The sequence below is a fragment of the Leptopilina heterotoma genome, unplaced genomic scaffold, assembly GCF_015476425.1.
Source record: "Leptopilina heterotoma isolate Lh14 unplaced genomic scaffold, ASM1547642v1 Lhet_340, whole genome shotgun sequence".
Classification (NCBI taxonomy): Eukaryota; Metazoa; Arthropoda; class Insecta; order Hymenoptera; family Figitidae; genus Leptopilina; species Leptopilina heterotoma.
Window position 1 is genome coordinate 118236 of NW_025111028.1, and position 19264 is coordinate 137499.

The 19264-nt window shown below is 20.4% G+C and overlaps 2 protein-coding genes across 3 annotated transcripts in view; both read left to right on the plus strand.

Moving 5' to 3' along the window:
• The window catches only part of LOC122505100 (neuroendocrine convertase 1-like), a 70498-nt gene extending 67595 nt beyond the window's left edge, over positions 1-2903 (plus strand). Inside the window, exons 13-15 of the mRNA XM_043616551.1 lie at positions 379-512; positions 752-883; positions 2761-2903. Coding sequence (XP_043472486.1) covers positions 379-512; positions 752-883; positions 2761-2889 — 395 coding nt within the window. The 3' untranslated portion in view covers positions 2890-2903. The remainder of the gene's footprint in view (positions 1-378; positions 513-751; positions 884-2760) is intronic.
• A 9685-nt stretch (positions 2904-12588) lies between these two features.
• Positions 12589-19264, plus strand: part of LOC122505104 (ankyrin repeat and death domain-containing protein 1A-like) — a 78627-nt gene continuing 71951 nt past the window's right edge. For both annotated transcript variants that reach the window (XM_043616556.1, XM_043616557.1), the window contains exon 1: positions 12589-12743. The gene's annotated coding sequence lies outside the window, so the exon portion shown is untranslated. The remainder of the gene's footprint in view (positions 12744-19264) is intronic.

Genomic DNA, 19264 nt, shown 5'->3' on the forward strand with positions numbered 1-19264 from the left:
TTTGTATTTCTTTTTATTTTATTTTTGTTTTTTTTATTTAGAGTTCGAAAATGTTGAGTCTTTAAAAATTTAACCTTCATAAATGTTCGTTTTTTATTCAAAATCTTTCGAAATGAAAAATTGTAAAATATTTTTATTAGATTTTACGATATTTTTTGAATGAAATTAAATTTTACTATTTTTAATTCTGTTTATTGTCAAACAAAATTATATCCACAAAAACTTTTATAGAAGAAAATTGTTGAGATGAAGAAAAAACAGTGAATTTTAACAAAAATGAGATTTTCGTTCGTAGAAAACTTTGTGGAAAGTCTAAAAGTATTTACTGTATCGAAAATAAAATAATTAAATAAAATGATAATTAATTTAATTTCACAGGTACAAAGGTAGAAATCCTGAATCCAAGAGCTCTAGACAAATCATCTGATGGTTTCACAAAGTGGAAATTCATGTCGGTAGCAACTTGGGGTGAAAATCCCCACGGGGTTTGGCTTCTTGAAATATTGGATGTGGTAAACACAGAAAAGTTATCAATATTTTTTTTCACCCTTAATTGAATAACTAACTGCACGAAATTCTTAAGGAGAAATTAAAATTTGACCCCATAAGTAATATATAAGAAATTATTAAAATTGGCAGAGTGGTATTATATACGATAAATCTAACTTGCGATATAAATTTTCGTATTATAATTTAGAATATAATATATTATATGTATAAATTTATATAAACTAAATTTTGTTTTATGCAGACTGGTCCAGCGACAAATAATGGAACTTTAGGGGATTTTACTCTAATTCTTCATGGAACAAAAGAGATTCCCCAATATCGTAAAAATGGTGCTCGATTTTATAATGACGAGTATAATCGGTCACGAAAGATGGTAAAAGAGAAAATAAAAAGTTTTTTTCTATTTATTGCTTCCTCGTGGAAACAGAATTTTTCTTGATTCTAAACAATTAGTCGTAATTATTTTGACAAATTTTAATTTTTCCAGAAAATTAAATTGCGAAAATTATCGAAAACATTTTTTTTCTATTAATTTAATAATAATGATTTTTTTTAATTTTTAAAAATTGAATAATAATTAATTTAATAATAATGAATAAATTTAGATTTTGAATAATGATAAAAAAATTAGCGCTCCTTAATAGAAAAAATTTCAGTTTTAAATTTCAACTTTCCAGCAATTTTTTTGTCTGCTTTATTTTTATTTCTGTCTCCTAATTTTTTAAATAATTTTTCTTTCTAAATGTTTTCAATTTTTAAATTAATGAATTAAAAATTATTGCATTCTTGCAAAGAATTTTATCAAAAAATATTAAAATAAATGAATTTCTTCGAAGAATTTTATTATTTATGAAAATATTTGAATTTTTGCGAAGAATTTTATTAAAATTTTAAAAAAAATTCTATTTAAATTCTTCTAAAAAATTTCTTCGAATTTTTTTTTAAAATAATGCAGTTTCTTTAATAATTTTAATTGAAAATTTTTAAAATAATTGAATATTATGGAGACTTTCTTTATTTTTTTACAAAAATAATTGAATTAATTCGAGATTATTTAAATTGAATTGAATAATTGAATACGTTGGTAAAAATTTTATTAATCAAGAAAATAATTTAATTCTTGCGAAAAATTTTATTAAAATTGAAAACAATCGAATTGTTTCGATGAATTTTATCTTAATTTTTAAAAATAATTGAAATCATTCGAGAAACTTCACTAAAATTGAATTTTCATAACAAAAATTCAAAATTTTTGAAAATAATTGAATTTGTACAAAAAGTTTTATTAAATTCTTTAAAATAATAAAATTTCTATTAAGAATTTAATTTGTTTTTGAGAATAATTGAATTCTTTGAAAGAATTACTATGTTTATGAAAATAATTGAATTCCAGTGAAGAACTTTATTTTCTATGAAAATAATTCAATTTTTGTAAAAAAAAGTTTATTAAAATTTTAATGATAATTGTATTGAAAATCATAAAATTTATTTCAGGAATTTAATTATAATTTTACTGAAAATAATTGAATTCTTTCGAGAAATATTAAAATTCTGTTAAATAATGCAATTATTTCTGCTAAGAATTTTATTATTCACAAAAATAATATAATTATTGCGAAAAGTTTTAATAAAATTTTTAAAAAATTAATTTTTTAAAAGAATTTTATCCTGATTTTTAAAAATAAGTGAATTCTTTCGAGAAATTTGATTAAAATTGTATAAAAAATTAAATCTTCATACAAAATTTTGAAGAATTATTTTGTTTACGAAAATACTTTAATTGCGAAAATAATTAAATTCCAGTGAAGAATTTTATTTTCTATGAAAATAATTCAATTCTTACAAAGAATTATACTTTTTATAGAAATAATTCAATTATTACAAAGAATTATACTTTTTATGGAAATAATTCAATTCTTACAAAGAATTTCTATTCGATGATTGAATTTTATTAAAATTGTATTAAAAATAATTAAATTTTTTGGAGAAATTTACTTAAATTTATATTGAAAATAATTGAATTCGTATAGCAAACAAAACAATTAATAAGAAAACGTTTAAAAATAATTCAATTCCTGAGAGGAATTTTACTTTTTTATAAAAATATTTGAATTCTTTTTTTCGAATTTAAAAATAATATTAAACTATCGAAATACTATTAAAATGATAAATATTAAGATAATATTAAAATATCAAAATAATATTAAAATCATAAATATGAAAAATAATATTAAATTGATTTCTTTACAGAACGACTTTAATTATTTGAAAAATACGTCCGCCAACGAATTGGACACAAATTCAGAAAAATTAGACGAGAATCAATTTTCAGAGCGAGATTGGATATTGCGTCTCCTACTGGGTCGTGATCGAAACTAATTTTATAATTTATACGCATGTACATTATTCAAAATATTGTATAAAAAATTAAAAATAAAGTAACATTAATTTTTACAAAATTTCGATAAATATATATATTTTGCCCCGTTACATATCCCTTGGGTTGTGAATGACACAATGGAGAACAATTATAATAGTTGATATTTGCCTGAGTGGAGCAGAATTCTATATGTATATCGATTTAATGGTGAACACTAGTTGAATTCTGAATTTCCTGTTAGTCAATATAAGCCTATGTATATATATAGTTCTCATACATTTTGCTTATTGGTCGTTAACTAAAAGCTGCTAATTTACTACATCATGTTTGGGAAATGCTCCATGTATCTGCACTTGAGTAGAAAATTCTCCAATTAACTCCGAAAGAGGAAGGGCACTTTTTAGATTAAAAAGCAACTTCCATTTTCTGTTTTATGCTGATATTTCTTTTCAAGTTACGTAAAAATTGCAATAATGAAAAAATAGTATATAAAATCATCGTCAATTATAATTTATAATCATTTTCATAATTTTTACCTTGGAATAATTTTAATTTTGGATTAAAAGAATAAAAATTAAAATAAAAATTAATTTTTAATTATAATATGCAGGTAATTTTTAAATTTACTTCAAATGTAGAAAAATTTACACTAAAAATAATGAAAATTAATTACTAATAAATTATTGAAGGAAAAATAATTTTTAGGATTAATCTTATATATTTATTTTTTAATTTAATTAAATTTATTTTAATTTTCATTGTCTTGATCTTTGAACAATAGAAAAATTTATTTTGAGACATTTTTATATCACTTTTTGTTTTAATTAGTTTAAACTTTAAATATTTATTAATTCAGATTTAAAAAATATGTTTTGCGATACTATTTTTGCAACATTCACAAACTTCTTTATCTTCTATTATTTATTCCACTATTAAGTAAATTTTAAGTAAATTTTAAAATTCAAGTAAATTTTAAGTAAATTTTAAAATTCAAGTAAATTTAGAAAATTTAAAATAATAAAATAAATAAAATAAAAATAAATAAAATAAAAATTTAAAATAAATCTTCCTGCGAAGATTTTCTATTTTTAAGAAAATAATTAAACTCAGTACGAAAAATGTTATTAAAATTTTTGAAAATATTTAAACTATTTCTAGAAATTTTATTAAAATTGTATTCAAATAATTCCTGCAAAGAGTTTCTATTTTTAAGATAATAATTAAACTAGGTACGAAGAATTTTATTTAAATTTTTAAAAACAATTAAATTCTTTCGAAGAATTTAATTAAAAATTGTAAAAATAATTGATTTATTAAAAAAAATTCTATTAAAGTTATTGACAATAATTAAATTCATTTAAAGAATTTTATTACCATTGAAAAAAAATTGAATTCTGCAAAGACATTTTATTGCAATTGAGTTGAAAATAATTAAATTCCTGCGAATTTCTTCATTATTTACAAAAATAATTGAATTATTTCGAGAAATTTTATTTAAATTGCATTGAATAATTGAATACCTGGTAAACATTTTATAAATTCACGAAAATAATTCAATTCTTGCGAAAAATTTTATTAAAATTCAAAAAATCGAATTGTTTTGAAGAATTTTATCTTCATTTTTAAAAATAATTGAAATTTTTCGAGAAATTTCACTAAAATTGCATTAAAATAATATAAAAAATAATATAAGATATCATAAAAAGATATATACGAAAAGTTTTATCAAATTTTTTCAGACAATTAAATTTCTGTGGAGAATTTTATTGTTTATGAAAATAATTGAATTCTTGCAAAGAATTTTTTTGTTTATAAAAGTAATTGGAAATTTATTGTTTATGAAAATAATTAGATTTTTGCAAAGAAATTTTATTCAAATTTTTCAGAATAATGGAATTTTTTCGAGAAATTTCATTAGAATTGCTTTAAAATAATTGAATTTTTATAAGAAAAAATCAAAATTTTTGAAAATAATTAAATTTTTCTCTAAAGAATTTTATTGTTTATGAAAATAATTGAATTCCAGTGAAGAAATTTTATTAAAAATTTTCAGAATAATTGAATTTTTTCGAGAAATTTTATTTAAATTGCATTGAATAATTGAATTTTTTAAAGAAAAATTGAAAATTTTTTTAAAATAATTGAATTTATACGAAAAGTTTTATTAAATTCTTATAAAAAATTAAAATTTATGTTAAGAATTTTTATTGTTTTTGAGAATAATTAAATTCTTTGAAAGAATTACTTTGTTTATGAAAATAATTCAATTATTTCAATTCAATTTTTCTTTTCAAATAATTCAATTTTTGTAAAAAACTTTATTAAAATTTTTAATGATAATTGCATTAAAAATCATAAAATTTATTTAAGGAATTTAATCTTAATTTTACTAAAAATAATTAAATTAAATAATTGAATTGCAAAAAAGTTTTAATAAAATTTAAAAAAATTAATTTTTTTGAAGAATTTTATCATGATTTTTAAAAATAAGTTAATTCTTTCGAGAAATTTTATTAAAATTGTATAAAAAATTTAATTTTCCTACAAAATTTCAAAGAATTACTTTGATTACGAAAATACTTTATTTACGAAAATAATTCAATTTCAGTGAAGAATTTTATTTTTTATAAAAATTATTCAATTTTTGCAAAAATTTTATTTTCTATGAAAATAATTTAATTCGTGCAAAAAATTTTATTACAATTTTTGAAAATAATTCAATTTATTTGAGAATTTCAAGGATAATTATATTTTGAAAATCATAAAATTTTTTTGAGGAATTTAATTAAAATTCTATTGTAAATAATTTAATTCTTTCGAGAAATTTTATCAAAATATTGATGAAAATAATTAAATTCCTTTAAAGAATTTAATATTGTTTATGAAATAATTAAACTCTTGCGAAGAATTTTATTAAAATTTCTTAGAGTAATAATAAATAATAATGATGAATTAGTTAATTAGTTGAGAAGTGGATTTTTAAATATTTTGAATTTGAAATTATTCAAAAACTAAACTTTATATTTAAATAATATACAAAAATTTTTTAATTTGCTTAATAATAAATTGATTGCCGCTTTTCCTCGTAATATTTGATAGTAGTAGTAAATATAATTAATAATAATAATATTATAATAATAAATGTAATAATACAATAAATAATAAATTAATAATAAAAATATTGATAATAAAAAAATTAAATTTTAGCTTAAAGAATAAAAATGTCCTCTCTTCTTTATTCGATTTACATAACTGCGAATTTTTTAAAAAAATTTCCATCTAAAAGCAAAAATTTCAATTATCGGAATATTGAAAATTGAAAAGAAAAATCCTGTTTTCTTGTAAAACGGAAATCATAAAAATTCTTGTACGATTTGTGAGAAACGGGAAATGGACATCATTTATTGAAGAATGTAAATGCTTATCTATATATATTAAATTTCGATTTGAATTTCGATATTCAAAAGTGACAAAACATAAAAGAATTCTTAGAATATATATTCCCGGTATACCTGTGAAATATTGAAAGGTAAAATTGAGAACTCTAGAAATCGATATTAAACTTATACCTTTACATTGGTCTAAAATTCTTTAGCTTGAAATTGAATGCACTAAATTTAGTTCCTAAATTAACCTTAATAAACTTGGACCTTTTAATATACCTATATATGTATATCTGAATGCAATAAAGATTGAAGAGTGTATCAAGAGTTTATTTTTATTAAACACTACAACACTAGTGTGCACTCAAATAGAGCTTTTCATTTACTTTTTTCTTTTTCTTATTTTCCTTCTCCACAAGAAAAAGTAGTTTAAAAGTTTTCAAATTCTTAACATAAGAATTATTTCAAGTACTTAAATTTTTTACTTAGATTTTTTTTCACTTTTTCTTATTTCTTTCCTCAAGAACGCAGTAAATTAACGAGTTTTCCAATTCTTATAGTAAAGCAATTATTTGAGGTACTTAAATTTTTTGCACTTTAATGAAAGAATCGAAGATTTTTTATTTGAAAGAGAAAACAGAAAATCGTAAATAATTTGACATTTGAAATTTCATTATAAATGAAATTTCAAATTATTTACGATTTTCTGTTTTCTCTTTCAAAGAAAAAATCAAAGAAAATAATTCTTTGCAAGAATTCAATTATTAAAAAAAATTTTGAATTTTTCTTATAAAAAAACACTTATTTTAATGCAATTTTAATGAACTTTCTTGAAAAAATTCAATTATTCTTAAAAATTTTAATAAAATTTCTTTGCAAGAATTGAAATATTTTCATAAACAATAAAATTTCAATTATTTTTATAAAAAAAAATATTTTTTGCAAGAATTCAATTTCTTTCATAAATAATAAAATTCTTCAGAGAAATTTAATTACTCTAAAAAATTTAATAAAATTTTTCGTATAAATTAAATTATTTTCAAATTTTTTGAATTTTTCTTATAAAAATTCAATTATTTTAATGAAATTTCTCGAAAAAATTCAATTATTCTGAAAAATTTTAATAAAATTTCTTTGCAAGAATTGAATTATTTTCATAAACAATAAAATTTTTTACACAAATTTAATTACTTAAAAAAATTTATTAAAATTTTTCGTATAAATTCAATTATTTTTAAAAATTCTGAATTTTTTCGTATAAAAATTCAATTATTTTAAAGCAATTTTAATGAAATTTCTCGAAAAAATTCAATTATTCTGAAAAATGTTAATAAAATTTCTTTGCAAGAATTGAATTAATTTCATAAACAATAAAATTTCAATTTTTTTTATAAAAAAAAAATTCTTTGCAAGAATTCAATTTATTTTCATAAACAATAAAATTCTTCACAGGAATTTAATTGTTTTAAAAAATTAGATAAAATTTTTCGTATAAATTCAATTATTCTGAAAATTTGAAAATTTTATTATGATAAATAATCTATTATTTTTTATATTATTTTAATGAAATTTTAGTGAAATTTCTCGAAAAATTTCAATGATTTTTAAAAATTAACATAAAATTCTTCGTAATAATTTGATTTTTTGAATTTTAATAAAATTTTTCTCAAGAATTGAATTATTTTCGTGATTAATAAAATTATTATCACGTATTCAATATTATTCAATGCAATTTAAATAAAATTTCTCGAAATAATTCAATTATTTTCGTAAATAATGAAGAAATTCGCAGGAATTTAATTACGATTTTCTCTTTCTTTTTTTTAGAGAATGAATTTAATGAAATTTGATGAATGAATTTAATAAAAATTTAATGAAATTTCAAATTATTTACGATTTTCCCTTTCTTATAGAAAAAAATAAAGAAGTATACTTAAAATAAAGAATAAATAAAAATAAAGAAGCTAAAAAAATAAGAAGTGCCTAACATGGAAAGACATTTTTATTTTTAACTTTAAAAATTTGTCTAAATTCAAAGAATTTTCATAATAACCATTTTTTACAAGTTTTTTTTCTTCGAAAAGAAAACTTTAAATCTTTTTAAAATAATAATAATTAATAATAGTAATAATTTGCAGGATTTGCAGTGAGGCCGACAGATTTTCAGAACTAATGTGAAAATTCAGTGAATTAAATTCGAATTACAGTAAAACATGCGGCTAAATATCAGAGGCGAATTAGAGAAGTGTAATTTAAGAAGAAATTAACATTCTAACAATAATCCAAATTAATGATAGAGAAATATATATGTATAACTGTACCTATTCTCAGGCATAAATAAGGATTAAATTTAGACAATTGAAATTGTACCGCATGTTGAATCGGAGTAAAATGTAAATTAACTGGACCCAAGTTAATTGAATCTGGACTATTTTGATTTGCAGATGGAGATACGATGATGAGAATTTGAACGTGACTTAATGCGATATAGTGCTATATACACAAAATATATCTTGAAAAAAAAAATTATAGTTAACTGAATTATTTTTCAATTTCAAAGCATCAATTATTATTAAAGGAGAGAGAGAGAGAGAGAGCTCTCTAACCCAATATAGCACTCGGAATATTTCTTTCATATTCCTTAATATATTTCATTAAAACATTGGGAATGTTAAAAAAAATATTCCATCTGTACTTTAGTGATATTCCAAAGGAATATTTTAGCCACATTTTAGAATATTTCAGAGGAATCTTTTATCCACCTTTTGGAATATTTCAGAGGAATATTTTGTTTATTATAGCATTAAAAATATTCCAAAACAATATTAAATCCACATTTCAGGAATATTCGAAAGGAATATTTTCTACCCACTTTAGGAATATTCTATCCAAATTTTATAAATATTTGAATAATCCATCTTTGGAATGTCCTTTTGGAATAATGTTAGAATATTCCAGTGGAATATTATGTCATTTCTAAAAAGAATTCAATTATTTTTAAAAAATCCTTCACAAATAATGAAATTTTTTGCTGAAATTCAAATATTTTCAAAATCTACTATTTTAATAAAATTTCTCAAAAGAATTCAATTATTTTCAAAAAAGTGTAATAAAATTCCTTGCAAGAATTTAATTATTTTTATAAATAATAAAATTCTTCTGAGAAATTCAATTATTTAAAAGACAATTATCAATTATTTTTAATAATTTTTGCAAAAGTTCCTAGAAAATTTCTAATATTCAGAAAGTAAAAACTTAAAATAATTTCAAAAAAAAAATATTCAATTAAACTTTTACAAAATTCAATTATTTCTAAAAATTCAGGCTATAGTGCTTGTAATATTAAATTTTTAACTGAAATTCATAATTAAATCAATTTTTATTAGAACATTTTACGAGAATTCAATTATTTAAATATAGAAAATATATAATTTGTTGAATAATTGAACATTTCTTAAAATCGAATTCTAATAAAGAATTTTATTAACAAATTTTTAAATAATTGAATTCTTTCGACGAATTTTAATGAAATTTTTAAAAGATATTTTTATATTTTTTGAGGAGTTCAATTAAAATTGTATTGAAAATAATTGAAAAATGTGCGATGAGGTTTATTATTTATGAAAATAATTCAATTTCTAAAAATAATATTATTAATTCTGAAAATAATTGAATCACTGTAAAAAATTTATTATTTACGAAAATAATTGCATTATTGAGAATAAAGAAGAAAATTTTTTGAAAATAATTGAAATTTTGACAAGAGTTTAAAAAAATTTTTGAACGTAATTGAATTTCTGCTTGGAATTTTAGTACTTACTTTTGAAAATAATTGAAATTCTGCGATAAGTTTAATTATTTATGAAAATAATTAAATTCTTTGAAAAATGTCATTAGTTTAAAAAATTGTATCAAAATACGTTAAAAAAATTTATTAGGGGAGAGTCTCCAGTTGTGAGACGGGTTTTATTTTTGACCCGTAAATTGTAAACGGGTAAACGAAATTGTAAATAAAATACACCGTTCGAAAGGTAACAGAAATACGCAACTTTTATTAAAAGAAAGTATAGTGTTTCGATGAACTCAAAAAATTTTACGATACATTTTCCGAGCACATCGCTTTTTTCAAAAAAAAAAAATGTCTCCAGTTGTGAGACACTCATTAAAAATTGCTAAAATTTAGTAAGTTTGACATAAAACGTTATGTTTAGTAGAAATAATCAAATATATTAATAATATATATTATTATACACTAAATAATAATATTTATTCGCCAAAATACTATCAAAAAAATACAATTTAATAGCTTCAACAAGAGCATTAAAATTGATTTCTTCTGAATCAATTGACTTTTTTCCACTTGACATGCCCAAAAATACTAGAAAAAAGATCAAAACAACATTTAAATAGTATGCCTGCAAAGTCGTATTTTTTATGCTGCCCAGATGGGTGTTGACACCGTCTCACAACTGGTGATATGCTGTGTCTCACACCCAGAAATTGGAGCTATTTTGAAAAAGGAAAATTAAATTATTTTTAACCGTAGATTGGAACAATGCAATATTGCATCACAAAATATAAGGAAAACACTAAAAGAAAATGCATTACATTTACCTTTTCCAATTAATTAACTTGGAAGAAAAGTACTTTGCATTTATTGAAAAAACGCTTTTTAGTCGATTATCACACACAGTGTTGGTATTTAACAAAAACAGTTTATATATCCGCTTCGGCGTACACGAAATAGTTGGCTCATATAAAAAGAAATGTTTTTATATAAACCAATCGGCTTTTTAATATTGCATGTTAAAAAAAATTGACTGTCTCACAACTGGAGGTGTCTCACAACTGGAGACTCTCCCCTATTTATGAAAATAATTCCATTATTGCAGAGAAAAGAGAAAAAAATTTGAAAATAATTAAAATTTTCCAAAAATTATTATTAGAATTTTTGAAAATAATTGATTTTCGAGGAAGAATTTTATTATTTATAAAGATAATTGAAATTTTGACGAGAATATTTTTAAATTTTTTGAACAATAATTGAATTTCTGCGAAGAATTTTATTATTTATAAAAATAATTGAAATTTTGACGAGAATTTAAAAAAAAAATTTTTGAACATAATTGAATTTCTGCAATCATTATTCTAACTTCTGCAAAATTAATTTTTTTAGTATTTTTTAACTAAAGTTCTTCTACAAATCCATTATTTTTAATAATTAATTAAATACATATTAGAAATTTTTACTAATTTCAGAAGAATTTGAATTATTAAAATTTTTCATACTCTGTTATATTAATTTATATAATATTTCTAAAATAAGAATGTAATATTTTTCCCTAATATTCCCAATGCTCCAGTAAAATATTTCAGGAATGCAAATAGAATATTCCATGCTACTAGAGTTTATTTAAATCGCACGAAAATTAATTCGTTTATCATCGATAATACTGATAATACTGAGAAAATATTATTTTTAACAATATTCCAATAGAATATTCCCATAATATTCTGATAGAATATTTCTACATTATTCCAATGACATATTCCAAAGGTCGGACAGTTAAATATTTCTAAAATACGAATTAAATATTCCAAAGGAAGATTCACAATGTTCCAATTGAACATTCTAAAGGAATATTCATAATGTCCCAACAGAATATTCCAATGGAATATTCACAATATTCCACTGGAATATTTATAATGTTCTAATAGAATATTTATCATGTTCCAATAGAATATTCCAATTGAACATTCCAAAGGAATGTTCCAAAGGAATATTCATAATGTCCCAACAGAATATTCCGAAGGAATATTCACAATTTTTTAATAGAATATTCCCAATATTCCAATGAGATATTACTTTGGAATATTCCTAATGTTCAAATGCAATTTTTTTTTAATATTCCTAATATTTCAATGGGATATTTTTTTGGAATATTCCTAATGTTCCAATGCAATATTTTTTCTATTCCTAATATTCCAATGAAATATTCCAGGAATGTGAAGGAAATATTCCGTACTATCGTGATAGAGAGCCAGAGAGAAAAAGAGGGACGGAGAGAGAGAGAGAGGGGGGGGAGGGAGGGAAAGAAACTTTGGTCCAGGAGAATAAAAATTTCTTTCCTTTAAATACAAAAAGTAGCATGTTTAAAGTAGAGAAAGAAAAGGAGAACGTCGAAAAGAAAATAGTTATTCTGTCATAGTGTGTGATTTCACCACGTGGCTGCGCAAATATCGACCAATGGGGTGAATTCTAGCTTTAGTCAGGGTGGTTCTTGCTTTTTAGTCAGTAGCACGCTGCTTTTCGAGCAGTTCATATCTCACACTTCATCCCCTAAAAAGTCGAGTCTCAATTCTTCATTAATAAACAAGTATTGGTATTATAAAAAAAAAAACCTTCCCCCCCCAAAATATAATTTAGTGCATCTTTCGAACGAGAACATTAATTATCATTAGCATCATATGTAAGTATTTTTGGATTTTTTAATTCTCTTTTTAAATCCAATTTTTTTTTCTTTATTAGAAAACAATTTAAAACCTAATTGAGAAAGATAATTAAAACAAATGTTTTAAATCCAAAAAAGATAAAGTTAAACAAGTAATAATTTTTTATTTTCTCTTATTAATCAAAAAATGTGTTCTTTTGTTATGTCGAAGAAAATTGGCGGTATCTTCTGTTTATTATTTTGATCTTCCTTAACGATGTTCAGTATTATGTTCAACTCGCAAAATCCGGATTTAGATAATCCGAGACTATTACTATTGATTTTCTTCAAATTCAAAAACTTTTAGCAATTAAAAATAATTGTTTAAATTTTTATATTTAGAAACCAATTTCTTTCTTTTCACTGTAAAAAATAAATCTTACTTTCAGTCACTTTTTGACTAAAACCGTTTACATTAGAAACATTTTTAACTAAATCTTAGCCTTGAGAGAGTATTATTTTAAGTCATAAAATTTTCTTAATCTAGTTTTCAGCTTAAAAATAGTCTATTTTTCAATCATTTTAGTTTTGAGATGTAACCGGTTTCAGACTTTGTTTTTTCTATATTATTTAAAACATTTAGAAAATAATTCTTCTTTTTATTTAAAAATACAATTCTAAAGCTCCGAGTGTTCAAATGAATGAAATTTATTTCCTTTTTCTTCAAATCAAATTTTGATTATAATAATTTTTTGCCTCAATATGGAAAAAAATTTTAACTTCTCAAGTGTTGAATTTAATTTTTTACTTTTTATTTTTAATTTAATATTTATTTAATATTTATTTAATATTTTATTTAATCTTTGAAAATTATTTTCACTTACTTTTAAGGAAAAATGACGAACGAAAGTTCATTTGAAAACGTTCGTAACTTGTGGATCACTTCAAAAATTGTATTTTTAAATCCTTCTCTATATAAATCGCTCCTCGCTTCTGCGATTTCATTTACAGATTTGAAAAATAAAAAATGTGAAATTGATTTCTGAAATTGAATTTTTGAAATAAAAACATGTACCTATATAATATTTCTTTAATTTGCTAACGAATGTTATTTTTGAGACAAAACTCATGCTTCATTAGGAGAAGAGCTAATTGGTTGGTAATTAGAATTTAAATTACCATGAAATTAATATTCGTTTTACATTACACAGTTGGTGCATTTTGCCAAGTAACAAAATTTTCAAACTGTTTATATATTTTCCCCCGCGTATTTTATATCGTATATGTAAAATTAAAGTTTATTCGTCTGTAATAATGAAACTGTAAGTAAGTTCGTTTAATAACCATCATCGTGTGCAGATAGCACACACAGGACAATATTTTTTCACAGGAAGTTTACGCGGTAAGCTTTGCGTGCAAGCTTTTTAATACACATTGGTTCATGTACCAAATGATAAATTGTGGGATTTTTGCGAGTGCAATAATTTTTTTTTTAAATTTAAATTGAAGTTAAAATTATTTTTTAAAAGACAACGAAACTTTTTATAGAATTTATGATCCTAAATTTTTGAACGCTTAAATAAACGAATTTTATTTATTTCTTTTTCAGATTCATATTTTATTACAATAATTTTGCGTCACGTAACAAAGAATTATAAATTATAAGGATTCTGATTATTTTATATTGTTTTTGATTTGTATTGCAGTCGAAAATTTTTTAAAAAATATATTTCTTTCGGTAAAACATATTTACACTAAAAAAAAATTATTTTATTTAATTTTGTTTTTAATTTATATTGCATAGTGGGAATATTTTAAAAAAATATTTCTATCGGCCAAACATTCTTACACTGAAAAAAAATTTATTTGATTCAAATAACCGATTACTTGACTATTATCAATTAAATATTCAATTGAATCAAATAATATTTATTATAGAGTCAATTAAATGGTTCAATTCATATTTGCTTCAAATACTGAAATTATTGATTCAAAAATCATTTAATTGACTCAAATAAAAATTATTTGATTCAAGTAAATATTTAATTGATAATAGTCAAGTAACCTGTTATTTGAATCAAATAAATTTTTTTTTTCAGTGTAAAATTAGTTTTATTATAATACTAAAATTTTTATTAAAATTAGTTCTTTTGAAATATTAAAATTTTTTTAAGATAACTAAATATTTTTAAATATATTCTTAAAAGTTTTTTAAATAGAAGTTATTGAAAAGTGATTTTTCAAATATTTTCTATCAATATGTTTATGTAAAGAAAAGAGTGGATATTCCGGAAAGCAAGTGAAATGCAATTGTACTTCAGTTTAGAATAATATTTTTTTTTCGTTATTTACTTATTTTCATTGTTTTATTTAAACATTTACTTTTAGTGAAAAATTCTATATCCTCTGTGTAAACAAAAGGGAATCTTGTGCAATACTGAAACTCATTCAAGTTGGTTTCACGCCTGTCACAAGTGCCACAAGTTTCTAACAAACAAAACCAGACATTTTCAACCTCAAGTACCTACGTTTTAACGTACGTTACAGTATAATCTCAATCAACTTTTTTATTGGAACGTATCTTCAAATTTATGTGTTAAATTAATAAAATTCTACATTTTATTTGTTCGACTAATTTTATTAATTATTAAATTCCGATCCGCTCTCAAAATTAAAATTAGTAAAAATGTTTACTGATTTAAATTAGTGACTGACTTTTTGCTTTTGAATTAGTAAATTTTACTACCAAATAGTAATTTCTACTAATTAATAGTAATTTCTACTAATTTATTTATTTTTTTACTAATTAATAGTAATTTCTACTAATTTACTAGTAAACTTAAATTAGTAAATTTTACTAATAAATTAGTAGAAATGACTATTTATTAGTAAAATTTACTAATTGAAAAACAAAAAGTTAGTCACAAGTTTAAATTAATAAACATTTTCATTAATTCAAATTTTAAGAGCATCATGAACTTTATAGAAGTAATTTGATTTAATAATTATAATCTAACAAATAAAAATTGTTATTAAAAAATTATTTGTTTGGAAAATTATTACTATATTTTTAATATAATATTCAATTTAATATTTGATTTAGTAAACAAAATATTCGAATATCTAATTATCATTATTTATTTGAATAAATTAAGTTTAAAAGTTGTAAAATCTTGTTTTTCAGCGAAATAATTAAATAAAAGTTATTTTTAAATAATTATTTCTCTCTTCGGAGAGCGTCACAAATATTTCCTAATAAATAAACTTAGTTATTATAATTTACTTGATAAAAATTGTTTATTAAATAATTTTTTTTTTTTGAGAAAATATATTTTTATTTTAGTAAACGAAATTTTTTAAAAATATTTATTTATCATATAATTTCTGTGCTTGAAAATGAAGTTAAAAAAATTGAAATGCGCCAGATTGCTTTTTATGGCAGTAAATTGATGCAATTATAAATAATTTGAGATTTAACAACAAAACTACAAAAGAGGAAATAATATGAATAAATATAGTTTTTTTCAAATAAATTGAATTTGTGACTAAATTTTTGCATTTTAATTCGTCAATTTTACTAATAAGTTTGTAGAAATTATTGTTTATTAGTAAAATTTAATAAATTTAATAAGTAAAAATGTTTAATAATTTCAATTAGTAAACATTTTAATTTAATAAAATTATTTTTTATTATTTTAATTTCATTAAAATTAAACTCAATAAAATTTTAATTCAATGTCTCCGAAGAACTTTGGGATAATTTTGATTATTTAAAAAAATTTCAATAAAATTTGAGAAAGAATTCAATTATTTTCAAATGTTAAAAAAAAATTCTTCGAAAGAATTCAATTATCTTCATAATTAATAAAATTCTTTGTAACACTTCAATATTCAATATTTTCAAATATTTTTAAAAATTGTTTTGAGAGAATACAATTATTTTCATAAATAAAAAATTCATAGTAACAATTTAATTATATTCTAATATTTTCATAAAATTCTTCAGAAGAATTCAATTATTTTGAGTAATTTTGATAAAATTGGTTTATAAGAATTTAATTTTTCTCAACAAAATTTTAATTCAACGTCTCCGAAGAAATTTGAGTATTTAAAAAAATTTTAATACAATTTTAGGAATGAATCACATTTTTTTAAATTATTTTTAAAAAATTCTTCGAAAGAATTCAATTATTTTCATAAATAAAAAATTCATAGTAACAATTTAATTATTTTCTAATATTTTCATAAAATTCTTCACAAGAATTTAATTATTTTGAATAATTTCGATAAAATTTGTTTATAAAATTTTAATTTTGTTTAATAAAATTTTAATTGAATGTCTTCGGAGAATATTATTACTTAAAAAAATTTTAATAAAACTTTAGGAAAAAATTAAATTATTTTAAAATATTTTTTTAAAAATTCTTCGAAAGAATTCAATTATTTTCATAAATAACCAATTTGAAACTAAAATAAAAAAAATTTGTTTATAAAATTCATTTTTTTTTTTAAATTGTCATAAACTCTTTAGAAGAATTAAATTTTTGTCATTACAGTCTTAATTAAATTCCTCGTACGAATTTAAATTTTCTTCAAAACAGTTATGAATTTATATTTTTACAAATTTTTTTGTTTTATTATTTTTATTTATTATTTTCATAAATAATAAAACTTATTTATGTTATACTACTATTTTATACTAATTTGTTTACTAATTGAAATTAGTAAACATTTTTACTAATTGAAATTAGTTAATTTTACTAATTAAATAATAATTTCTACTAAATTATTAGTATTTTATAACAATTTATTAGTAAAATTTACTAATTTCAATTAGTAAAAATGTTTACTAATTTAAATTAGTGAGCGACTTTTTGCTTTTGAGTTAATAAATTTTACTAATTAAATAATAATTTCTACTAATTTATTAGTATTTCATAACAATTTATTATTAAAATTTACTAATCCAAATGCAAAAAGTCAGTCACTAATTTAAATTATAGTAAACATTTTTAATTTACGAATTTTCTGCAAATAATAATTTAACTAATAATAATAGTTGCTTTCGCAACTATTTTGATACTTTATTTTGTCTCAATTTGATATCTGCAGAAAATTCGTAAATGAAAATTTATAAAGTAGAGAGAAAAGTAATATTTCTTATTTTCATAAACAAATTATTTTAATAACTAATTATCATCTAATTATTAACGAGCACGAAAATAAAGTTAAAAATTGGAAAATGCGCTAAAATCTTGTTTTTGTGCGAAATAATTATTTAGCTTGGATATACACACAAACACAAAACACACATTTACTCTTGTACATGAATGCTGAAAATTGCCGCGGGCTAAAGGGTAAAAGTAACATAACGTCCCTCCAGTTGGATGGTTCGTTCGACATTCTCACACGGATTTCTACAAAAATGGGCCATAAATAAAATCACATGTGAGAAATAAAGTTATAGAACAGGTGAGACTAAAATGTCCGCGACTTTTTTCTTTTTTATTCTATTATTCTCAATATTATGTAGAGAAAAGGAAAAAGAAAATTCCCCTTTTGCGAAAATAATTACAAAAGAAATCAATAATAACAATAATGAATTTCTTTTTCTAAAAAGAAAATTCTATTATAGGCAGATTTTTTTCTATAATTTTGTTTGTAAAGAAAGTTTTTTTTTCGCAAAATTTCCAAAAAATCAGAATTAATTAAAAAAAAGAGGTGTAGCGTTATTCGATTTCATTGGCTTTGCTTTCGTACAAGTATAGTAGTTGTGTGTTCTGTACCAACATTGCATTAGTGGTTGGAAAAGTAAAGTTCACCTTCATTCAATCTAGCTTTGATCAAAGTGGAGGATAAAATTATTCTATTTTTAGAAAATCTCTATTTATAAACTTTAAAAAAAGAAGAGACTGCTGTACATCTTTCATTAATTATGAATTTAGGGTTTTTTTTGTTCATTAATATTTTATACCAATAAATATTGATATTCGACACTGAGAAAACATGATTCGAAAATAAAAATATTTTTAGGTGATTTTTTTTAATTAAAATCAGTTTATAAGCGTAATCCTACACTGATTGTGAGAAAACAATATCTTTAAAGTTTAAATCAAATATAATTAATAATTTTCTTAGTTATACAGTCAAACAAAAATTATTTTTGAACTAAACATAATAATTTTGATTCAATAAAAATTACCTTCGTTTAATTCAGTTATATAAAATATATTTATATCAGCTAATAATTTAAATAAAGAAATTATTTTCAAAAATTTTAATCGAAATTCTTAGAATCAATTCAACAAATTTAAATAAAATTCTTCCAAACAATTCAATTGTTTACATAGAATAATAAAATTAATAAAATAAAAATAATAAAATAATAAAATTTTTATAGGAATTTCATTATTTAAAATTAAAACACAGTTTGCATAGAATTTTTCGAAAAAAATCCATTATTTAAAATATTTCAATAAAATTCTTACTGAAAATTCAATTATTGAAAAAAAATTTAATAAAGTTCTTTGCAAGAATTCAAGTATTTTTTATAAATAATA